Raw genomic sequence first — 21617 nt, forward strand, 5'->3', positions numbered from 1 at the left:
GCAAAACACTTTAGACTGTAGTACGTTTCACCCCGGAGTCGAGCTGCAGATCGAATGACGTCGCCAAGGACCATTGTTCCTATAGGACTAAATAGCCTGTGATGTTGCTCTTCTTTTTGCCCCTGATGCCAGCATCCAACAGGGTTCTATTATACACAGTTTCCATTATGTGGGGCTCAATAGAAAATTAGCCGAGGAACTCCCCCGGGTGCCAGGTGGCTTGTAATATCTCATTAGGAATAGCTGTGTGGGAAGAAACAATATTTTTAGCAGTGGGTAGGAAGTGTTATTGAAATATGACTTATTTGACATTATGGAACTTAGAATCATCGGTTCAAGTCAGATGGTACTATAGTAACTGTAACCACATGGGGGACTGAGATCAAAAGAATGGGAACTAGAATTCAGCACTAGCTTTTGCATATGATTAAATAGTGTTGAACCTATCTCGGAATACAGCGTCACCAGAAACAATGCCCTGCCTAGTATTGCATACATGCTACTCAGACAATGCGTTTCTGGACGCCTGGAGGAGTTCTGAATCTTTGGGAATGGATCTGCGCTCTGACTAAAGGATGTAGCACTTTGCCAATGTCTAATGCGGTGAGGTCCACAGTAGGACTGTGTGAGCTCTGCTTCATGGGGAGGCGAGTGAGAAGAAACGCCACAGTCAGGGTTTGCCAGGGAACAGACTTCGCAGAGTTTAGTGCTTAAGGTGTCTACCAGATGGCTCTTGGGAGGGATACCCAATGGAAGGCAGGAGCAGAAGCAGGATTGGGAAGAGGAAGAAACTGGGCTTTGGTGCAGGTACAGTAGCCTCAGCCAATTGCATGAGGAGTCGTGGAGCTGAAAAGGCCGGTCAGGGTTGGTTCATGTTGTGTTGCAGTGACTGGGCTTTTTCACCTTTGCAGCTGTCAGTTAGTAGCTGTGGGTGTCCTGGAGGAGTGTGACTTTGAGGGCATGGCCCTCTGAAGCAAGCCGTTCCTGAAGGGACAGGTTGCTGAAGGCTGAGTGCCAACCATATTCTCAGCAAATCAAGGCAAGCATTTCTTCCTTGAAAGGGCACCTCAGCCATGCATCTCCCTTGTCCACCACAAGATTTCCAAGTACTTATTTTAATGTGAGTCCAGGCCACTCCATCAGTAAGCAACTCACAGCCCACTCACTTGAGAGTATCACCACTTAGTTTTGTTTGGTGGGAAATATAAATTACTGCTTATAATAGGAACTGCTTTTAAAAATTCATACAAATATATGGGGTACATGTGCAATTTTGTTACATGCATAGAATGCATAGTGGTAACATCAGAGTTTTTAGGTTAGCCATCATTCATTAACTAATTTCTCATCATCCACACCCTCACTCTTCCAAGACTTTATTGTCTTTCATTCCACACTATGTCCATGTGTTATACATTTTTTAGCACCTACTTATGAGTGAGAACGCGCCTGGCTTTTGAATTTCTGTGCCTGGCATGTTTCACTTAAGATAATAGCCTCCAATCCATCCATGTTTCTGCAAAAGACGTGACTTCATTCTTTTTATGACTGCATAGTATTCTATGGTAAACCACATTTTCTTTATCAATTCATTCATTGATGGACATTTAGGCTGATTCACTATCGTGACTAGTGCTGTAATTAACATACAAGTGCAGGTATCTTTCTTTTATATGGATTTCTTTTCCTTTGGGTAGATACCTAGTGGTGGGATTGTAGCTAGCGCTCAGTTTGAGGTGGAATCTCTACTTAAATGTACTTTCCAATTTGACCCTAACATCTTCACGTGTCACAGATCTCTGGGCTTTGCCATTCTAGACAAAATGCTTAACTGTAAGTTTCTGGAGGGTGCCACAAGAGGCAAGGCACACCTGAGCACAGCTGCCTGTCGCTGCCCCTTGTTTCCCTCTCGCCAGCCTCTGGGGATCTGACCTGGAAGCTGGTCTTTTTAGGCATCTCTGCACCACTGCTTCTGCTGGTCAGAGCCATAGAGGGCCTGTTTCTCCAAAGCTTAAAAGGGTGCTTTTGGTTTCTCCCTGCCCAAGGTGATTCTTCAAAGGAAGGTAGTAAATATTCTGGATGATGCATGAGCTGCAGGGAAAGAATGTTATTTCAGGAGGTAGGGATCTCCATTTTGCCTTTTATGTACAGGGTACATTTGGATAAGTTTCATCAATTTCCAGGGTGTCTTTTCTGTATCTTTGGGAATGTGAAAGGGTTAGGTTAGATGGTCCCTAAGGCCCTTTCTGGTGCTGTGATGTTTTCATTCTTATCTCCATCATTAACGTGACCTCATTCTCTCTATGCCACTCACTTTCAATTGCCTTCATGTCCCACCCCTTCATTTTGACCTCTTCCCCTTCCAAATCCTTCCTTCACTGCCCACCTAAGTGTTCATGTCTTCTGTTTCCTCCCAGCTCTTCCCTGATGCTGGTCTTTTCCCCCATGGAGCAGCCCCACCTTTCCCCCACCTGGCAAGTGTGAGAGGGTGTTAGGAGGGGCAGGACTGGCGGCATTGACTGAGAGTCAGTCTGGCCATGAGCTGGGCAGGATGGTTGAAGACACCAATAGTTCACTGCCAGGCTTAAGGAGAGCTGACGAGGAGAGTGAGGAGTGCATTAGAAGTGTATCATCCCAGCCTGGGCAACATAGTGAGACCCCATCTTTAAAAAAATCAAAAAGTTAGCTGGGCATGGTGGCACACACCTGTAGTCCAAGCTACTCTGGAGGCTGAGGCAGGAGGATTGCTTGACCCCAGGAGGTTGAGGCTAGAGTAAGCCGTGATATGCTACTGCACTCCAGACTGGGTAAAAGAGCAAGACTCTGTCTCAAGAAATAAAAAAATAAACAAAAGAAGGGCACCACCAGCTCACAGTGATGCTTCCGTGCTGTCCCCAAAGCCAGGAACTTCCCAGCCAGGGAATGAATCTATATCAAAATCTATATCAATACAGTCTCATTTCCTGGAAACTGGCCAACTGCTGCTCACCTCAGCTAAAAGGTGCGAAGAATGGATTTGGGGGAAGAATTTGACAGTGTAACTACATTAAGAGGTGGAGTGATGAAATGTGTGGCTCCTCCCCAGCATCAGGGCTGTTGCCAGATGGCCCAGCTGTCATCTCTGGCAAGGTGACAAGACCCTGCGACTTCAATGTGTGGCACTTGCTCATTACCTGGCATCCCAGTGGTCAGGGCCATCTGCTCTGTTTGCCCCTCACAAGACGGCGAAGCAGATTCCGTAAGGCACCAACATCAATATGCCAGCGGTGAGGAGCATGGGTCTGTTCCGAACCAGAGAGAAACAGAGCAGCCTTCTTGGCAGGTGCCACTGGTACCTGCGAGCATCCTCCTGGTCTGTGCACCTGTAAAGATGCTCCCGGTCTGTGTGCCAGGACACACACCTTGTCCTGTGATGATACTCTGCTTTCCCATGAGTTGCTTGATTCTAGCCCCCAGAAGCCACACTCTGTTCAAATGAGAAATCGAGTAGTACTGACCTGAATGAGCATTCTCAGTGAGGTCTGCACTATTTAGTGCCATGACCCAGAGAGCTGAGCTGGAGAGATGAGATCAGGTTCAGTTTCTGGACTCTCAGACCCTTGAACATCTCTGGCTTTTTCCAATGCTCCCCTACAAAGCACATAAGAGGTTTCACTGGGTAAAAAGGCACTTCGTGTTTTTTTTTTCCCCAGCCATGCCAAGTTACTCAGGTTCAAGTAGGGTTAGTTAAGGTCATGCTGGATAAATCCTGGAATCGTAGTGGCTTAGTGCTTTAGAAGTTTAGTTCCCATTGACACAAAAGTCCAGTGGGCACCAGGGGTTGGGGAAATGGAGTTCTGCTCCACAGTCATCCAGGAACCAAGGTTTTCAGAGACCCTGCCTTCTTTACCATGTGGCTCCCGAAGTTGACCAGGGCAGCAACGTCCAGCCTGCAGAAGGAGAGGAGGTTAGATCAGACAGCAGGTTTTTAAGGGCAAGGCCTGGAAGTGTGTCCATCACTTTTGTGCACATTTCATCAGCCAGAACTCAACTGCATGGTGCACTAACTGCAAAGGAGGCTGAGAAATCCAGTCTGATCTTTTGTGGCCAGGAGAAAGGAAAGAAAACAATGTCTCTATTGCAGAGGGTGTGGAAGATTCATTTCTAGAAAATAATCTCTCATCATTTTTGTCTACATGCTATCTATCCAGCCATTATTTGTGTATGTATGTATCTATGTTTCTGTCAATCAATCCATCATCTATCTAGTTTCTCTCTACCTATGTTTCTATCTATTTTTCTATCTATCATCATCATCTCACTATCACTAACATCAGTTACCATCGTTAATAACAGAATGAGCACCCGTACAACATCTTCTAAAGCAAAGCTGAGATCTGGCAACCGCTTACATCTGTCCATGTGTTTCTCTCTCATCCCTTCTGTCTTCCCCACCTAAGGCAATCGTCATCCTGAATCTTGTCCTCATTTCTTTGCCAAACATTTTTAGAGTTGTATCTTTTCTACATGTATGCCCAAGATGTCGATATTTTCATTTCAGTTGTTTTTGACATTATAAAAAGGATCTTGTAGATGTGACCTTTGGATTCAAATTTTTCACATAAATATTAGATTGCTATGATTCCTCTATATTCTGGTTTGTTGCTATGCTCCATTCATGCTGTGACTGTACCTCAGTTTTTTTTATCCATTCTCCTGTAGGTGTGCTTTTGGGCTGATTACAGGCTTTGCTGTTTGAACAATGCTACTATCATCATCTCTTACATGCCTTGTGTCGTACGTGAGCAAGACTTTTTCTTGCCTGAAATTAGGAGTGCAGTTGCTGTGTTGCTCAACTTGATGAGATGATGCTTAACTTTCAGCTTATCCTCCTGTGAAAATGTATACAGGAACTTGAAAATGTATACAGGAACCTTCTCCAACTCTTGATGTGGCCAAATATGTTAAGTTTCATCAATCTCCCCATTGTTTATTGATGATCCTAATGCACATGCAATAACCTTTTGATGGTTAATTTCCCATAGTGGCTGAATTCCCAAAGCAATCATTATTTTCCCAATTTCTTACTGCATCCCAAAGTAGGGGGTATCACAGGATCTCAGACCAGCTCTGAAATCTGAAAGGAAGTTCTAATGCAAAGATTTCACTGATGGGACTGATGGGGTAGGCTGCTGTGTAGACATTTGTAGGGAGTGACTGGATAGTGAGCCCCTTCCTCTGCCTTTGCAACATTTAAATTCCTGTATCTTCCTGTCTTGGCCACTCTAGATACTTTTACATGAACTCTACATTTTCACTGATTTTGGGAAGGTCAGGAGACAAATCAGCACAAAGCAGTTAGAATTCCTCGGAGAAGCCCAGTCAAGTTAATATGCGATAGAGGAGAAGGGAGCTAGAATGTCTGCTGGCTGACTGACAGCACTTGCAGCAACCTCGGAGTATGGATTCAATAAAAATAATAGTTTTCCCTGCAGCAACTTGGTCTGTCTGGTCGGTGCCTTCCTCTGCAGTTGAATACAGGTGCGGAACTATGCTTCCCCGGGCCCTGAATGCCATTGCGGCATTTAAATCTGCCCTCAATCTGTCTGGTTTCATAGGGGCAGTCTTGTGAAGATAAATCATGTAAACAAGTTACAGTATGGAGTACTTATTTAGAAACTGTATTTTTGAAGGCGTGTATCCACGTTGAAAGGAAGGGTCCTGTAGTCGTTCAGCTTGTTAAGAAAATCCACCTGTCTGGAGCAGGTACTTGCTTCACTCAGGTAGTCAATGCATAGTAAAGTGGGGGAATCCACGTGGGCTTTTCTCCATTGAGTGGGGGAGGGTAGGAACCTATTCTTTAAAATGTAAGTGGCTTTTCTGCCTGTGTGCACAGCCCTTTGGTGTGATGGAATGAGCGACGGGAAACCTAAGGAGCATGTTTTATTCCCTCATATTTGCTCCTCCTCTCCTCGCTTCTCTCTGCAGGCTAGTGATCTTTTCTGTTTCTCTCTGCCTCTGCTTTCCCCCATGATATGGGCTCTGTTTTTGGTCTGACTTGAAGTGGCAAACTAGTTGAAAATCCAAGCTCTCCACACATCACTCACTTTCTTCCCTCTAAAAGTGCAGAAAGAGAAAGCAGATGCTTTGGGCCCGCTGTGACTGGAGAAGGTGCTGGAGTTTATCCATTAGTGTCCTACAAAAGCACCAGTGCTTTCCCTGACAACCGTGTTCCATCGTGCTGCCCGGACCCATCAGCTGGGCGCATTCGGGCTTGCTGCGTGTCCCCGCCTGACACCTTGGGCTCTCCTCAAAGCTGCCGTGGCAGTGTGCCTTTGGAAAGCCAGACAGAATAGCTTTTGCCTTGCAGAGTCTCTGCTAGTCCCCACCTGCCTCTGGTACTCAGGTCCCTGGTCTTCTTAGGTGGAGGCAAAGGTACAGTACTGAAGCCTTAGCAAGGACCTACAGGGTAAGGAGATGTTCCAGAAGCATGACATGTGGACCTGCCAAAGCCATTGTCTTCCAGCTGGCGTGAATATTCTATTTACGTGTTGAAGCAGGTGGGAAGTCTGTCTGTGTTTATGGAGGGTGGCGTGTGCTGGAGCCCAGAATGTGAACCTTTCCCATGAGATCAGAATCTTGTTCCCTGCTGCAGACTGAGTGCTTAGAGCAGCACCAGCCATGTAGTAAATGCTCAATAAAAATTCGTTTCATGAATAAAGACAGAATCCAAGTGATGTTGTACATCCAGGACTTAAGCAGAGGCCATTTGGTGAGTTACATAGAAAATCTGTGGGATTTTCATATAATTTACAGTGAAAATCTGAAGCCTGGAGCTGGGCTGGTCAGCACCTGCTCTGCTCATGCCCCCTGGAGTCTACAATTCAGACTTGTCCACGCAGACAAAGGACAAGGGATCAGAGAGGGGAGAGGTGGCAAGGAATCAGCTGCATGGGCCTGCCCTTGGAGGTTGGACCAGAGAACCACCCTGCAGGCTGGGGCTGCCTTCGCTGCTCTGCTTCCCAGATGTCATCAGGCCAGCCTGTGCCATGTGAGACTGACAGCTATGGTTCCACGGCCCGGGGCTGGGGTGAGGCACATGTGCCCAGCAGTGGCCGCTGCCTCTGAGTCAGGAATCAAACAGCCTGGTTTTATAAGTGAAGAAAATGGTGCCATTAAAAGGCAATTATTCAAGTGGTGTGAGTCAGCGATGCAGCTCCTGGCAACGCCAGGCAGGAGAAGGCAGTGGTGTGGGCATTTTTCTCTCCCTCTCCCTCTCCCTCTCTCTCTTTTTAAACAAAGCTCAGGCTGGAAAGAGAGCTTGCACCTGCATCTGGGTGATGTATGGTGAGCTACCTAGACTGCCAGATTCCTTTATCTGAGCAACATCGGGAATGGGGAAGACAGCCTCAGACCAGAAGAAAGGTCCTCATCCTGAGGAACAGGGAATTGAAAATGTCCCTCAAACTGGCTGTGTACTTGACCTTCACCCTGCTCGCAGATGCTGCATGGGGGATTCCCCTGCCTGTCAACCCAGGTGTTGTGTGAATGAAAGAAAAGTGTGTGCTGGAGCCGGTGGCCCCGGGAGTGAGGGTCAGACATTTTCCCCTGTGCTGCACCCCAGCTGCCTGCTGTTCCCTTTCTCTGGCATGATTTTGTGGAAGACCAAGATGATTTCATTTCATTTTTTTTTTTTCCCGGAGTGCAGTGGTACAATTTCAGCTCACTGCAACCTCTGCCTCCCGGATTCAAGTGATTCTCCTGCCTTAGCCTCTGGAGTAGCTGGGATTATAGGCGCACGCAACCACTCCAGGCTAATTTTTGTATTTTTAGTAGAGATGGGGTGTCTCCATGTAGGTCAGGCTGGTCTTGAACTCCTGACCTCATGATCTGCCCACCTTGGCCTCTCATAGTGCTGGGATTAGAGGCGTGAGCCACCACGCCTGGCCAGATGATTTTATTTCTAGAGTACTTTTCTTGTTTCTGTTTTTTCCCCCCTAAGTCTGCTTTGTCTGCTGCCACGGCAACCAGCCCTGCATTACCCACCTTCACGTGGAGGGAGGTGTGACAAGAACAGGACAGACCCTGCTTCCAGCCCATTCTCTGAGGCTCCTGCACCGGCAGGCCTGGCAGAGATGTTTGCGAAAACCACTCGCTTGCCTCCCGAATCTTTTTCCTGTTGTTGGTAGACAGCCTAGAGAGCAAGGAGTTTTTTCTTTCCTCAGAAGGACAGTGGCAGGGGGAAGGGAGCAAACATCAGGCAACAGCCACCAAAGCACCAAATATGGGTTTAAGGTTCAGGGAATAAAAACTTGAAATGATAATAAAAGGGCAAACCAAGTCTGGAAACAAGTCTGCCCTCGCTCCCGTACTCCCCTCCCTCTGAGCAGTCTTATCCCCTCTTCTTTGTTTTAATAAATCAAAGTAGAAACAAGTTCAATTGCTTTTTTGAGATGAATAATTTTTAAATTGGGCTGAGTTTAAACAGCAGTGGAAGTCCTCCTGTCTGTTTCACATTCATAACCAGGTCATAGTTCATCTTAATTGGTAGCATTTTTAGTCTGCTGTGGAGTTTGTCAAAACTGAAGGAGAGAAAAGTTCAGTCTCTCTGCCTTCGGTTCTGGGAGCCAGTGAGCTGGCCAGCACTGCCAAAGGCAGCTGGGCTCAGAGCCAGGCTGTTTGGTGGTGGCGTGGGTGGGCAGGCGGCATCCTCTGGTGGGAGGTCCCAGACTGAGTGGAGAAGGTCTAGCAGGACTGGGCAGAGGGCACCGTGGCTTTTTGAGGTGTCAGGCCGCATTGGAGGGCAGCAATAGGTCATGGATCTACCGAGGGTGAGTAAGGCTGCAGAGGTGCAGAATCGTAGTTGTGCAGGCAGAAGCAGAGCTAGAATGTCCAGGCCGTGGTTAACGTGTCTCAGCTCAGTTCAGGCAAATGCAGAAAAGAGAGTCTGAGCACTGAGGTCAGAAACAGCTTCCAAGGCTCTACCTGGACAGTCGAGGCTCCTCAGGCCCCAGCATATTAATTCTGCACCAAGTGTCTATCCTTGGCTTTCCTTTATGAATTTTTATGGTGGTCCCTAGCTGGAGGTGGCAAGGGACAAACCGAAGGGCATGCCCAGTGCTGAGGACAGATGCCCAGGGTAGGGGTAAAGGCTGTGGGCACAGGGGTCGGCCCTGGCTTGGAAAACTGAGCACCACTTAGGAGCTGAGTGACCTCTTGATGAGTTACTTAATTGCTAACCTTGAGTCTTCTCATTTAGGCAAGTCTACACAGCTCTTTGAGGGAATTAAATTGGTTGATTTATATAAAGTCCTCAGCACAGGGCCTGGCTCAGGGGAAGCACTTCAGTGAAATCTTTATTCCTTCTGGGTCATGAGCTCTCACAAGGGGCCAGGTCCTGTTGGGATCATCATTAGAGGAGCCGCAATCCCTGATACTGGAGAGCTTGCACAGTCACACAGAGTGGCAGTTTGGAAATTCAGAAATCCTACCCTAAAGGCAAGAGCTGCTCTTTAGTTGAAGTGCCCGTGAGTCTTAAATTGTATCTTTAAAGGGCCAGTGAAGTATGGTATGGGGGGAAAGTAGGTTATTAGATCTTCTAGAGAAGCTTTATAAGGAAATAGCCCAAATCGTAACAGAAGGATGCCCACCTGGTGGGGAACACCAAGCCAAGGTCTTCTCTCCCCAAGGGACTGGGCTGGAGGAGGCGGCCACCTGGGGCCTGCCACGGTGAGTGCTGTGGGTTCTGTTTGCTGGAGTGCCTGGGCCTCTGCCATACTTTGATTGACATACTTCTCCCTTTGCATCCCCTTGGGAAGCAGGTCATGGGAGGTGAGCACCCATGGGAGGATGAGAGGGTGAGACAAAGTTCTCATCAAACTTCTCCATCTATCAGGGTCAGCGCCTTGTGACAACAAAAATAGATTTTTAAACGTTTATGCAGTAAGGGGTCTTCACAGGCCCAAGTTTCAGCTGGCAGGAGGAGTGGGCAGCTGCATTTCAGTGGAAATGAGCCATCTTTGTGGATGGCATTGTTGACACAAAAGAGAAAGACTATAATAGCAATAAAAGCTATGATTTCAGTACACCGACTGTGTTATCTTCCCTCTTAGCCTTTCGTGTGGTTCTATTTATTATTCTTCTTAAATATTTACAGCATTCCTCTGAAAATAAGAATAATGATAATACAAAATTAATAATATTAATGATAATGATGGTAATATCCCCTTTTTGCGTGTCTCTGCTATGCCACAGTCTGTGCTAGATGGTTTATCCACAGTATTTCTAATCCTCACAATAACCCTGTGAGAATTTTCCTCCCATTTTACAACTAAGGAAATCAGGGCTCAGTGAGGCTGTGTAAGTTGCTGAACAACCTAGTTGGCAAGCAACCACGCCTGGATTTGAACCAATGTCTTTCCCTCTGAAGAGCCCTGCATGGGTTTTGGGCTTTCTGAGTCAGAAGTTATTTCAGTACCATCAGAAATGGAATGGAATGAAGAATATTAATCTTTTTAAAATAATGCTTTTGTTTCCTCTGCACAGATACCCCAAAAGACACCTGTGCTTATATGTTCATTGCGGCACTATTTATAATAGCAAAGTCATGCAACTAACCTAAATGTCCACCAACGGTTGATTGGATAAAGAAAATCTGGTGCATATATACCATGGAATACCACACAGCCATAAAAAGAATGAAATAGTGTCCTTTGCAGCAATAGGAATGGAGGTAGAGGACATCACTTTAAGTGAACTAACTCAGAAGCAGAAAATCAAATATTGCATGCTCTCACCTATAAGTGGGAGCTGAACAATGGGTACACGTAGACATAAAGATGGAGAGAAGGACAGTGGGGACTCCAAAAGTGGGGAGGAGTGGAAGAGGTAGTGAGGGTTACACCATTACCTAGCAGGCACAGTGTTTAATATTTGAAGGATAGGTGTGCTCTCCCCACTATTATGTAATATACATATGTAACAAACAGGCACCTGCACCCCCGAACCTAAAATAAAAATTTAAAAAGAATATGACTCTTTTCCATGAAGCCCCAGATCTCTCTGAAGTTTTAGCCTGCATTCATTCCTTCAATCTGTTCTTGAGAAGCAGAAAGAAGCAGAAAGGAAGGTTTCATATCTGCATCTGAGGATCCTGAAAAAGGCCATTTCTTGCACCTCAAGAAACATTTCGGGACCTGGCTGTTCTCCCCCAGCCTCTTTTTCTTCCATCTAGGTTTTGAGATTCTCTTCCTTGCATTTTTCTGCCTTCCTCCTTATGTTAAATTATTCCAAATTAGCCCCACCAATGCCCCTCCTATATATCTTCTCATGCCTAGTGGTAGTAAGATTTTTCTCTGTGCCAGGGAAAAGAATTAGCTTCTGAGTTGGAACTCATTTCTCTCCACTCTAATCCTATCCATCCTCAAATTTTCAACCCTAGTAGAACTTTCTTGAAGAGATTCTTGATAATGCTTTCTGTCTTCTCAAATCCTATATCACTTTCCATCAGCCAAATTCTGCTGGAATTAGTTGCCTGTGCCTTAGGTGTTGGTGTGTGTATGTCTCTTCTTACTCAGTAGCTCAGAAAGATTTGGAAGACAGGGATTGTGCCTCTGTTATCCCTGAGCCTCACTCATGGTAGATTTCCCCAGACCATTATAGAATCAATAAAAGCACTCCTCCTTGATGCTCCCTTTATTTCTGATACCTAGATGCGCCTCTGAGCTTCACACTGTCGCTGCTATACACATGGATCTGTAGAAACTCAGACCCCCAGGACAGCACGTGAGAATGTGACCAGACTCCCTGCTCTAGTACTGCGTCCACCTCAGGTGGAGGCCTCTTACCTCCATTGGGGATAGTGCCATCCTCTGTGAGTACTGCAGAGTGATGAGAGGTCATTCAGATCCTCCAGTGGTTGCCTGGCAATGTGCCTGGCTTTGCAATGTGCCTTTGCAATGTGCTGGGCCTGGGAGTACAGATGGTGCTTTCTGTTTCAGATGCAGGAAATCAAATTCCTCTCTTCCTCTACTCTTCTATCCCTCCTCAGAATCTCCCAGGGGCTCATGGCACAGCACGATACAAATGTTTCCAGGGGGGAGGTCACTAGACACTGGATCTGGTGGGACAGATTGGACTGACCAGTAAGTGATCAGTGACTCTGTCTCTACTCCAGCTGCTGGAGTAGAGCATGGGCTCGTCAGGACCATGGACAAGGCTAAAAAAACTGAAATCTTGTTTTTTTTTTTTTTTCTTCCTTTTTCTTACCAGCTGTCTTGGTGAAGACAGTGAAGGCTAGTAAAGCTAAAATCCTCTTCTAAACAAACCGGGGGAGGGGAGCAAGTGACATCCTCCCTTCTTGGAAATTCCAGTCTTTGCATCATAAATCAGACCCTCTGGTTGTCTAAAGTGAGCTACATGGACAGAGCTCTCTCTTTCTGGAGGAAAGCCCTCATGTAAAAACCAGGTTGACACTTGTCCACTAAGTGCCTCCCACTGGAATGTAACTTGTTCAGGTATTCCACTCAGGTGTCATCGATTTCAGAGGGTTTCTTATTGCCTTTTTAAAAATTGCATACGGACTTGTTCGAACCAATATTCTTATATAAAACAGTGGAAAAAGCCATGATATTTTCTCTTCCCTTGAATTTTTTTTAGTATACACATTTTATATTCTGCCTTTAAAGCTATTTCTGTTGCACAGCTGCTTTACCGAGACTCAGACTCCTACGGGCCTGCTTGGTCCGACACATACCTTGAATATTCTTTCACAGTGTTTGATTTTTGCAGTTGGTTGTATAATGAGGAAGGAGTGTGCAGTGAATTTGGAGATTCCTATTAACGAGGTCACCCGTGAATCTATTTTCGTGTGCTTCTTTATTAGAAATAGCAGGGAACACGATAATATTTAAACACAACCACTTATAGGAGCTTGGCTTAAAAAATATACCTTAGTAAGTTTTCTTTTCCCATTTGGCATTTCAAAATGTTGTACTACAGTTTCTCATCATCAAAACGTCTCTTCTTCATTTACATTCTGGGACGTGAATAGAGACCATTACAAATGACTACGATATTGTGGGTTGGCACTGGAATTGGCAATCCTCTGCCTCAGGTAGACCATCTCTGGAGTGCCCCCATTCTGTTCTTGGTCTTGCTTTTGAAGATGGACTATAATGAAATAGACTCAGGACAAGATAGTAAGGCTGGGTAGGAAGTAGAAGAATGTTATCTTCACTTTTCCTAATGTTCCCTTAAAGAATAATTTATCTGAATTTAGATTTGGAAGCCACATAATTTTCTAGCGTGATGATGTATCAAAGTTCATTTAACTCACTTTCTATTGTTGGATATATTAGGTGCTTACAATGTTTTGTTAATATATATAACACGTGAAAATATCTCACATAAATTCCTTTTTATAATTTTTATTTTTGTAGAGACAGAATCTCTCTATGTTGCCCATACTGGTCTCAAACTCTCAGCCTCAAGTCATGCTCCCACCTCAGCCTCCCAATGCACTGGGACTACAGGTGTGAGCCACGGTGCCCCGCCCTCACATAAACACTCTAGGGAGGATGTCTCATGAAAAAATAAGAGACTGGTGTGGTCCCATGTTGTACCTAATGATAGAATCACTGAACAAAAACTACTGTGGGACAGATTTTAATTCAACCTAAGAAAAACTTAACAACTAGAGCTTCTGGCCTCTCTGGAACAGGTTGCCTTGTGGGGGAGGAGGTGAAGCTGCAGGCACAGCAGGTGCTAGACTCCAGGCCAACTGGGCCACCTGCCAGGTGTGGTCCTTCTTGAAATAACAGGCCTACGTCAACCGTGAGACATCGTGGTACCTGGCATAACTATTGCTTGCTGGGGGCATTGAAAAACCACAGGCATTATTGTCTCTTAGGAGCAGAAACTGTGAATCCTTTTGAATTGCTGAATACAAATGCCCTGAATGAGCCACTAGAGCCAGGGCCAAGGACAGAACATGAGATTGGAGTTGTTGAGGCAGATATTCTTTTATTTCAGGCAGATACTTTATGAATGTGGCCTGGTTATTTAGATCATTTCAAAAATCACCTAAAGTGAACCACAGTCCTTCATTTTGTTGCATTGCTCAGGACTTGGCCAACATCTTGCCAACATCAGCATGTTATTAAAAATATACTACTGATCCCTTTCAAATGCAGAGAGTTTTATGGTTGATATAGCACTTTCTCATATATTTCTCCCTTCACTATCACTTTCTAAGAAGGCATGGCAAATATTATTATCTCAATTTTTATATGGGGAAACTGAGGCATGGAACATTGAGTGACTCACCCAATGCCATGTGGTAGCATCAGACCTGGGATGGATCTAGCCTGTGGAAATTGGAATCATGCAAGCAAGGCAGTATTTTTGGCTATGCAAATGACTAGCAATGTAACTTTGGGCAGTCTTATAGGTAAGATGATGGTGGTGGAATAAGATAAAGTCCAAAGTGTCTACCATATTGCTGTTGTCTGAGATTCTCCTGCCTCTCCATACAGCATGCTATCTACTGTGGTCTTTACTTCTTGCGTGGAAGGTGGGAGGTGAAACAAGTGGAGTTTGTGGGTTGGGTGAAGCAATAGGATGCGCTGGGGTGTGTTTCCAGGGCGGTAACATGAGATCCTTCAGCTGCCATAAGATCCGTTCCCAATAGATCGCTTTCAGAAGCTTGAGATCCTTGGCTGCATTTTGATTCCAGGTTTGGAATTTGAGAATATGTTTATTTACTTTGTCGGTTCAGTGGGGGCGTGCGGTGGTGGAGGTGGCCTTTATGAATTCAACAACCCTAAATGGAGAAGAGTCAGCTTGAATAGTGAGGTCTCCCCGTGTTACAAAGTATGGGGTTGCAAGGAAAGTTATAGTTTAGTCTGATTCTATTTTTTAATTTTCTAAGTGTAACTATTTAACTCTAAGCTAGATTTTATACTGCTTAAAGGCTCTAGACAAAGCTAACTTCTTCCTTGACTACAAAAGTAAAATGTGATTGTTGAAGAAAAATTTAAAAATGAAGACAATTGCAAAAGCAATTTTCTGTCATTTCCCAAAGATAAGTGCTCTTAAAATTATGTTATAATTTCCTGGAATGTTTTTACTGCAATATACATATTTTAAAACAAATTTAGTGTAATACTATACATACTTATAGATCTCTTTTGTTAATAGTAAACCTTTTCCTAATATTCCCTTAAAGACTAATTTATCTGAATTTAGATTTGGAAGCCACATAATTTTCTAGCGTGATGATGTATCAAAGTTCATTTAACCCACTTTCTATTGTTGGATGTATTAGGTGCTTACAACATTTTGTTAATATATATAACACGTAAAAATATCTCACATAAATTCTTATTTAGAATTTTTATTTTTGTAGAGACAGAATCTATGTTGCCCATGCTGGCCTCAAACTCTTGGTCTCAAGCCATGCTCCCACCTCAGCCTCCCAAAGCACTGTGACTACAGGCGTGAGCTATGGTGCCCCGCCCTCACGTAAACTCTTGGCAAGGCATTAGATGTAAGTCTGGTATGTTCCAACAGAAAAACTATAGCGGGATTTCTATTTTTTAGGGTATAGCCACTCTGTTGGGCATTTGTGAGAAAATTATAACCTAGGCAAGTATTATAGTTAATCGATATGGTAACATCAAGAGTGTAGGGAGACCCATCCCTCTGTCACTATTGTCAGACCTGTTACTGTGATCCTGGCTTTTCAGACGGTTAATATCCTGCATAAACATCAAAGCAGGCCAGGCGCGGTGGCTCACGCCTGTAATCCCAGCACTTTGGGAGGCCGAGGCGGGTGGATCACAAGGTCAGGAGATCGAGACCATCTTGGCTAACACAGTGAAACCCCGTCTCTACTAAAAATACAAAAAATTAGCTGGGCATGCCGGCGGGCGCCTGTAGTCCCAGCTACTCCGGAGGCTGAGGCAGGAGAATGGCGTGAACCCGGGAGGCGGAGCTTGCAGTGAGCCGAGATCAGGCCACTGCACTCCAGCCTGGGAGACAGCGAGACTCCGTCTCAAAAAAAAAAAAAAAAAAAAGAAAAGAAAAGAAAAAAAATCAAAGCAGTGGACTCATTTTTCTTTTCTGTTGATTCTCCTGTAGCCTGATGAAGTCCTCCGATATCGATCAGGATTTATTTACAGACAGTTACTGCAAGGTGTGCAGTGCACAACTGATCTCCGAATCGCAGCGTGTGGCCCACTACGAGGTAAGGACAGCGTTTCCCACTCTGTTTGCAAATGCAGAAGAGAGCAGCCCCGGTCATTGTTGTAGGACTCCAGGATCCTCCCTCTGGACTTGGGGCAGATTTGAAGAACCACAGGACTTGAACCTGTACAGTCTGAGGTCAAGGCCAGGACAAGTGTATATGTGTGGGGTTGGGAGTGAGGGTTGGGGATGTCATTGTCAGACGCTGGCTGCTTCCCAGATCCTTTTTTAAAATTTGTGTCTCAGCCCCTGGAGACTCTGCTTGGGCTTTCTCTACTTGTTAAATCTGTTTCTGTGCATCCACAAAGTTCCATTCAGGGATCCAGGGTGGAATGCATTGTGTCAGCTTCTGTCTCCGCCTATGACCCCAAAGATAAGCTCAGAAGACATTTGTTAACCACTGTAGGGAAAGACAGCAACAAGCGATGAAGCAGCCGTTGGCCACTTCCTCCCCAAAAATTGCTTCCACCTGATGGCCAATACCCAACATATGCTTATCACGATTAAAATGTCTTCTGCAGAGTTATAACCAAGTTTTAAAGTGCAAATACTCTCCAAAGTCATACATTAGTGGCACTGGCTCTTTAGGATGGAGGAGCAAAAGACCACTTTTTAATCCTCTATTGGGAGCAGAGGATGAGAGCAGAGAGTTTGGCCTGTGTCCGAGGATGAGGAGGGAATGAGGTGCTGTGGATGGAGTAAAGAGAACTGGGGGATCCCAAGAGGCTGAGCGCTGCTAGGGAATGTTCTGTTTTCAAGAGAACATATACCAGTAGGAACATGAATCCTTCCTTCCTTCCTTCCTTCCTTCCTTCCTTCCTTCCTTCCTTCCTTCCTTCCTTCCTTCCTTCCTTCCTTCCTTCCTTCCTTTCTTTCTTTCTTTCTTTCTTTCTTTCTTTCTTTCTTTCTTTCTTTCTTTCTTTCTTTCTTTCTTTCTTTCTTTCTTTCTTTCTTTCTTTCTTTCTTTCTTTCTTTCTTTCTTCTTTGTTTCTTTCCTCTTTCTTTCTTTTTCTTTCTTTTTTTTGAGACAGGGTCTTACTCAGTCACCCAGGCTGGAGGGCTGTGGCACAAGCATAACTCACTGCAACCTCCACCTCCTGGGCTCAAGCAATCCTCCCACCTTGGCCTCCTGAGCAGCGGGGACTACAGGCACATGCCACTGCACTCAGCCAATTTTTTACTTTTATTTTTAGTAGAGACTGGGTCTCACTAAGAACATGAGTTTTCAAGTGTAAGAACTTGTAAGTAATTTTAGATTGGAAGGCTTAGCCAGCAATTTTCTTCTTGTCTGACAAGTCTGACAAATGCCAGTTGTCACTGTCATTACGCAAACTCTGGTGGGCCTCAGATTCCTCTGTGCACAATAAAAATAATTATAATAACACACACACATATGCACCCAGAAAGACAATCAACGGGTCCTGCGTACTCCTCAGGATTTTGTGGTGACCAAATGAGATCTATCGAAATTGCGCCTGTGAAAATGCTTTGGAAGTTGTAAGGTCTACCAAACATGCAAAGTTATATGCTTATTCATCATTAACCTCTTTGCAGCAATGTTTTGATGAAAGCAAATATTTGATGAAAATTTTAAAATCAGCATCTGTGAAAAAATTCATATAGTCATTGTTAAAAGGCAACCAAGTGTTAGCAGTCAAAAGAATTATCTAAAAAAGTCCATCGTTTGAAAGTAAGGACTTTCTAATTTCTGGGACTATGGCTTCATAAACACACACACACACATACATATATACATACATATATACATACATATATATATGTATGTGTGTGTATATATGTATGCATATTTGTGTGTGATGGAGTCTCACTCTGTTGCCCAGACTAGAGTGCAGTGGCACAATCTCGGCTCACTGCAACCTCTTCCTCCGGGGTTCAAGTCATTCTCCTGCCTCAGCCTCTCCAGTGGCTGGGACTACAGGTGCATGACACCACACCTGGCTAATTTTTTTGTATTTTTAGTAGAGACGGGGTTTTACTGTGTTAGCCAGGATGAACTCAATCTCCTGACCTTGTGATCTGCTCACCTTGGACTCCCAAAGTGCTGAGGTTAAAGGCATGAGCCACCATGCCCAGCCATATGGTTTTATTAGTATGTTTTCCCCAGTTAAGGAAACAGGGGAATTTGTCCCTGCTCTGAAATTCCATAGCCTCCTATTAGTACTTTATGTTCTTCCTTTATTAGACTTTTTGTGTTCATTTGTAATCATCTTACTAGATTCATGAGGACAGGAACAGAGTTTTATTCATTTGATCTTTCATAATTGCTGGAATAGTGCCTGCCCATGACAGGTGTTCCGTGATCGTTCGTGGAGGGGGTGGGTGTGTTACAAAACTGTACTGGTGACCCTGCCCCACATTGCCTGATTAGAAAAGTAATGTCAGAACATTGAAAACAATGAAAAATTGTTTAAAGAAAGAAAAATTTCAGCTGCTCAATTAAGTGTTTAGTTATTTGATCGCACATTTTGCATGTTTTCCTGTTAACATACTGTACCTTCGCTGTTGCATAATCTAATTGTTTAGAGAATGTGTTAGTGTTTGTTGAATGTAGCTAGATGACAGAGAAAATAAAGCAATTACAATAGATCTGCAATTAACAGTGTTACACATCATCAAGATAACATTAAATGCATTCCCATTAAATGTGGATGGGAACTCTGAATGATATTTCCCTCCCTTCCTCCAGGCAAAGGTAAGGCCCTTCCTACAGTGAGAAATAGCTGTGCATTCTTGCCACAAGGCTGCTGAGCATGTGAAAAGGACACAGTCAGGACGGAGGATACCTTATATCAATCTCCGGTCTCTCCAGCTTTGGTTGAGGCTTCTCCAGCACCACTTCTTTCTCTCTAAGAAGATAGCGTGCGTCAGACGATCTCTAAGGCCATTTGAAAACTGATATTCTGATTCTATCGATCTGCCCCTTCCCTCCAGAGACACCTTCCCTGCCGAAGTGACTTATGGAATGGGTCTCTAGGAGATCAAAATTCCATTCAATTCATTGAAACTGTTGTCACATTTAGTCTCCATGCCCTATTACTGATTTATTGTTTTAGTATGATTTCATTTTTCAGTTCAACCTGATAATTTTCTCAGCTTCCCTATGGGGCAAATCAGTGAGAATCCACTGTGTATTTTCTGTATATCCAGCAATATTAGTGTTAGTTATTGCAGGGGATTCTGGACCTATATGAGAAATGATCCTTGTCCCTGAGAAGCTCATAAACGTCATTGACAGAAAAAGTCACAGATAGTTCAGTGTGGCAAAAATGCCTGTGTGATTCCAAGCACATGATCTGTAGAATTCTGCTGTCTGCTTTTAAGCAGCTACTGGTGGAATCTGATACAAAGAAAGTGTTAGTTATTTTGCCGACTTGGCGTCCTGTTGTATGCTACAATGTGCTGTTAACTTTGTAGATATTTGCATATTACAATTTAAAAGAGGGAGGCATCACTTAGAGCTACTATGACCAAGAAAGACTTGTTGGAGAATGTCATGATTTATCCATGCCTCCACAAATGGGTTAAGTTTAGGGGTGAGTGGAATGAGAAAAATCTTGGTATCAATATTTAAGGAATATTGAGGGGGCTACTCTGGCAAGATTGTGTTAGGAAAGGATGGGGTCAGGATATCAAGGAAAGAAGAGTTTGGAGTCTGTGAGGCTCTTAAGCATTTGGCAGCATAACGCTTTAACTGAATATTTCTAAATGACAGATAGTTGGTGGTGGTCAGGGCATATTGTTGGGGAAAAGAATGGCTTTTGGTATGACTTTTGCTGTGAGACTATGTGTTAGTCTTCCAAAGTAGGAGAGCAAAACAAAACAGATGGGTTAATGCCTAATAGTTGCACACCCCATTTAAAAGGCTGAACCTTCGCACAAGAGGACAGAAAAACCTAATATATGTCTAGTCAACCAAACCTTTACATGCTATGCTTTAAAAATCTCTTTTTGCATATGAAGTCCTCAGGTGGAAAAAAATGGGGAACAGAGAGGCATTATTATTTTTCTTACTTGCTAAGCGTTAAGAACACATTAACGTTTCAGTAGGAAATATAATTAGATGTCTCTATTCACTGGACGAATAGTCTGAGTCAATAGACACAGACACAGAAGGAAGACAAAACTTTCAGAGGAAAGGGCCTAAGTGTTACAGGGGTAAAAAACAGTTTCCCAGGGAGGCCATTTGTGTGGTTTGCTGCAGTTTCAAGTGGCTAAAGAATAATTTCCTGCAAAGGGAAAGAGTTCTTGTATGAGTGAAGGAGTGACTTTCTGCAATGTGGAAAGAAGAGAAAAGTACAGGGCAGAAAGATGATATATGTGTGTATACACACATACACACTCCCCCCACACACATAAACACACACCCACCCCCAGCCCCCAACACACACACGCCCACACCCACACATACATATACACACACATACACACATACTCGCCCCCACATACACATACACCCACCCCCAACCCCCCAACACACACCCACACATACACATACACACACATACACACATACTCCCTCCACACACATATACACACACCCACCCCCAACCTCCAACACACACACCCACACATACATACACATACACACACACACACACACTCTCCCCCCACACACATACACACGCACCCACCCCCAACCCCCAACACACACAACCCACATACACATACACATACACACACACATACACATACACACATACTCCCTCCACACACATACAAACATACACCCACCCGCAACACACACCCACACCCACACATACACACACATAAACACACACATACACATAGACACATACATATATGCCCCCACTTCCTACACACACCTACACACATAAACACACACTCATACACACAAACACACACATAAACACAAATGCACATATAAACACACACACACATAAACATCCACATAAACATACACATATACACACATAAACACATACATACACACACCCACATATACACACACACAAACACACCCATAAACACACACACAAACACACCCACACATTAAACACACACATACACACGTGTTTATACACACACACACATAGACACCCACCCATACACACATAAACACACCCATATACACAAATACAGATATACACACATAAACACACAAACACATCCCCACACAGAAACACACACACATAAACATACACATACACGTGTTTATACACACACACAAACACACACCCACCCGCTCAACACACACACCCACACCCACACATACACACATACACATGCACATATACACACATATACACATAAACACACATACACCCCACCCCCCACACATACACACATACACACACACAGATACACAGAGTCCGCCCACATACACACAAACACACACCTACATACACACAAAT

General features: G+C 44.3%; 1 protein-coding gene across 1 annotated transcript in view; it reads left to right on the forward strand.

Annotated features, from left to right (window-relative positions):
* LOC105476543 (zinc finger matrin-type protein 4) overlaps positions 1-21617 on the forward strand; it is a 233791-nt gene that overhangs the window by 57546 nt on the left and 154628 nt on the right. The window contains exon 2 of the mRNA XM_071089564.1: positions 16120-16225. Coding sequence (XP_070945665.1) covers positions 16124-16225 — 102 coding nt within the window. The 5' untranslated portion in view covers positions 16120-16123. The remainder of the gene's footprint in view (positions 1-16119; positions 16226-21617) is intronic.

Source organism: Macaca nemestrina (assembly GCF_043159975.1).
Source record: "Macaca nemestrina isolate mMacNem1 chromosome 8 unlocalized genomic scaffold, mMacNem.hap1 SUPER_8_unloc_1, whole genome shotgun sequence".
NCBI classification, from domain to species: Eukaryota; Metazoa; Chordata; class Mammalia; order Primates; family Cercopithecidae; genus Macaca; species Macaca nemestrina.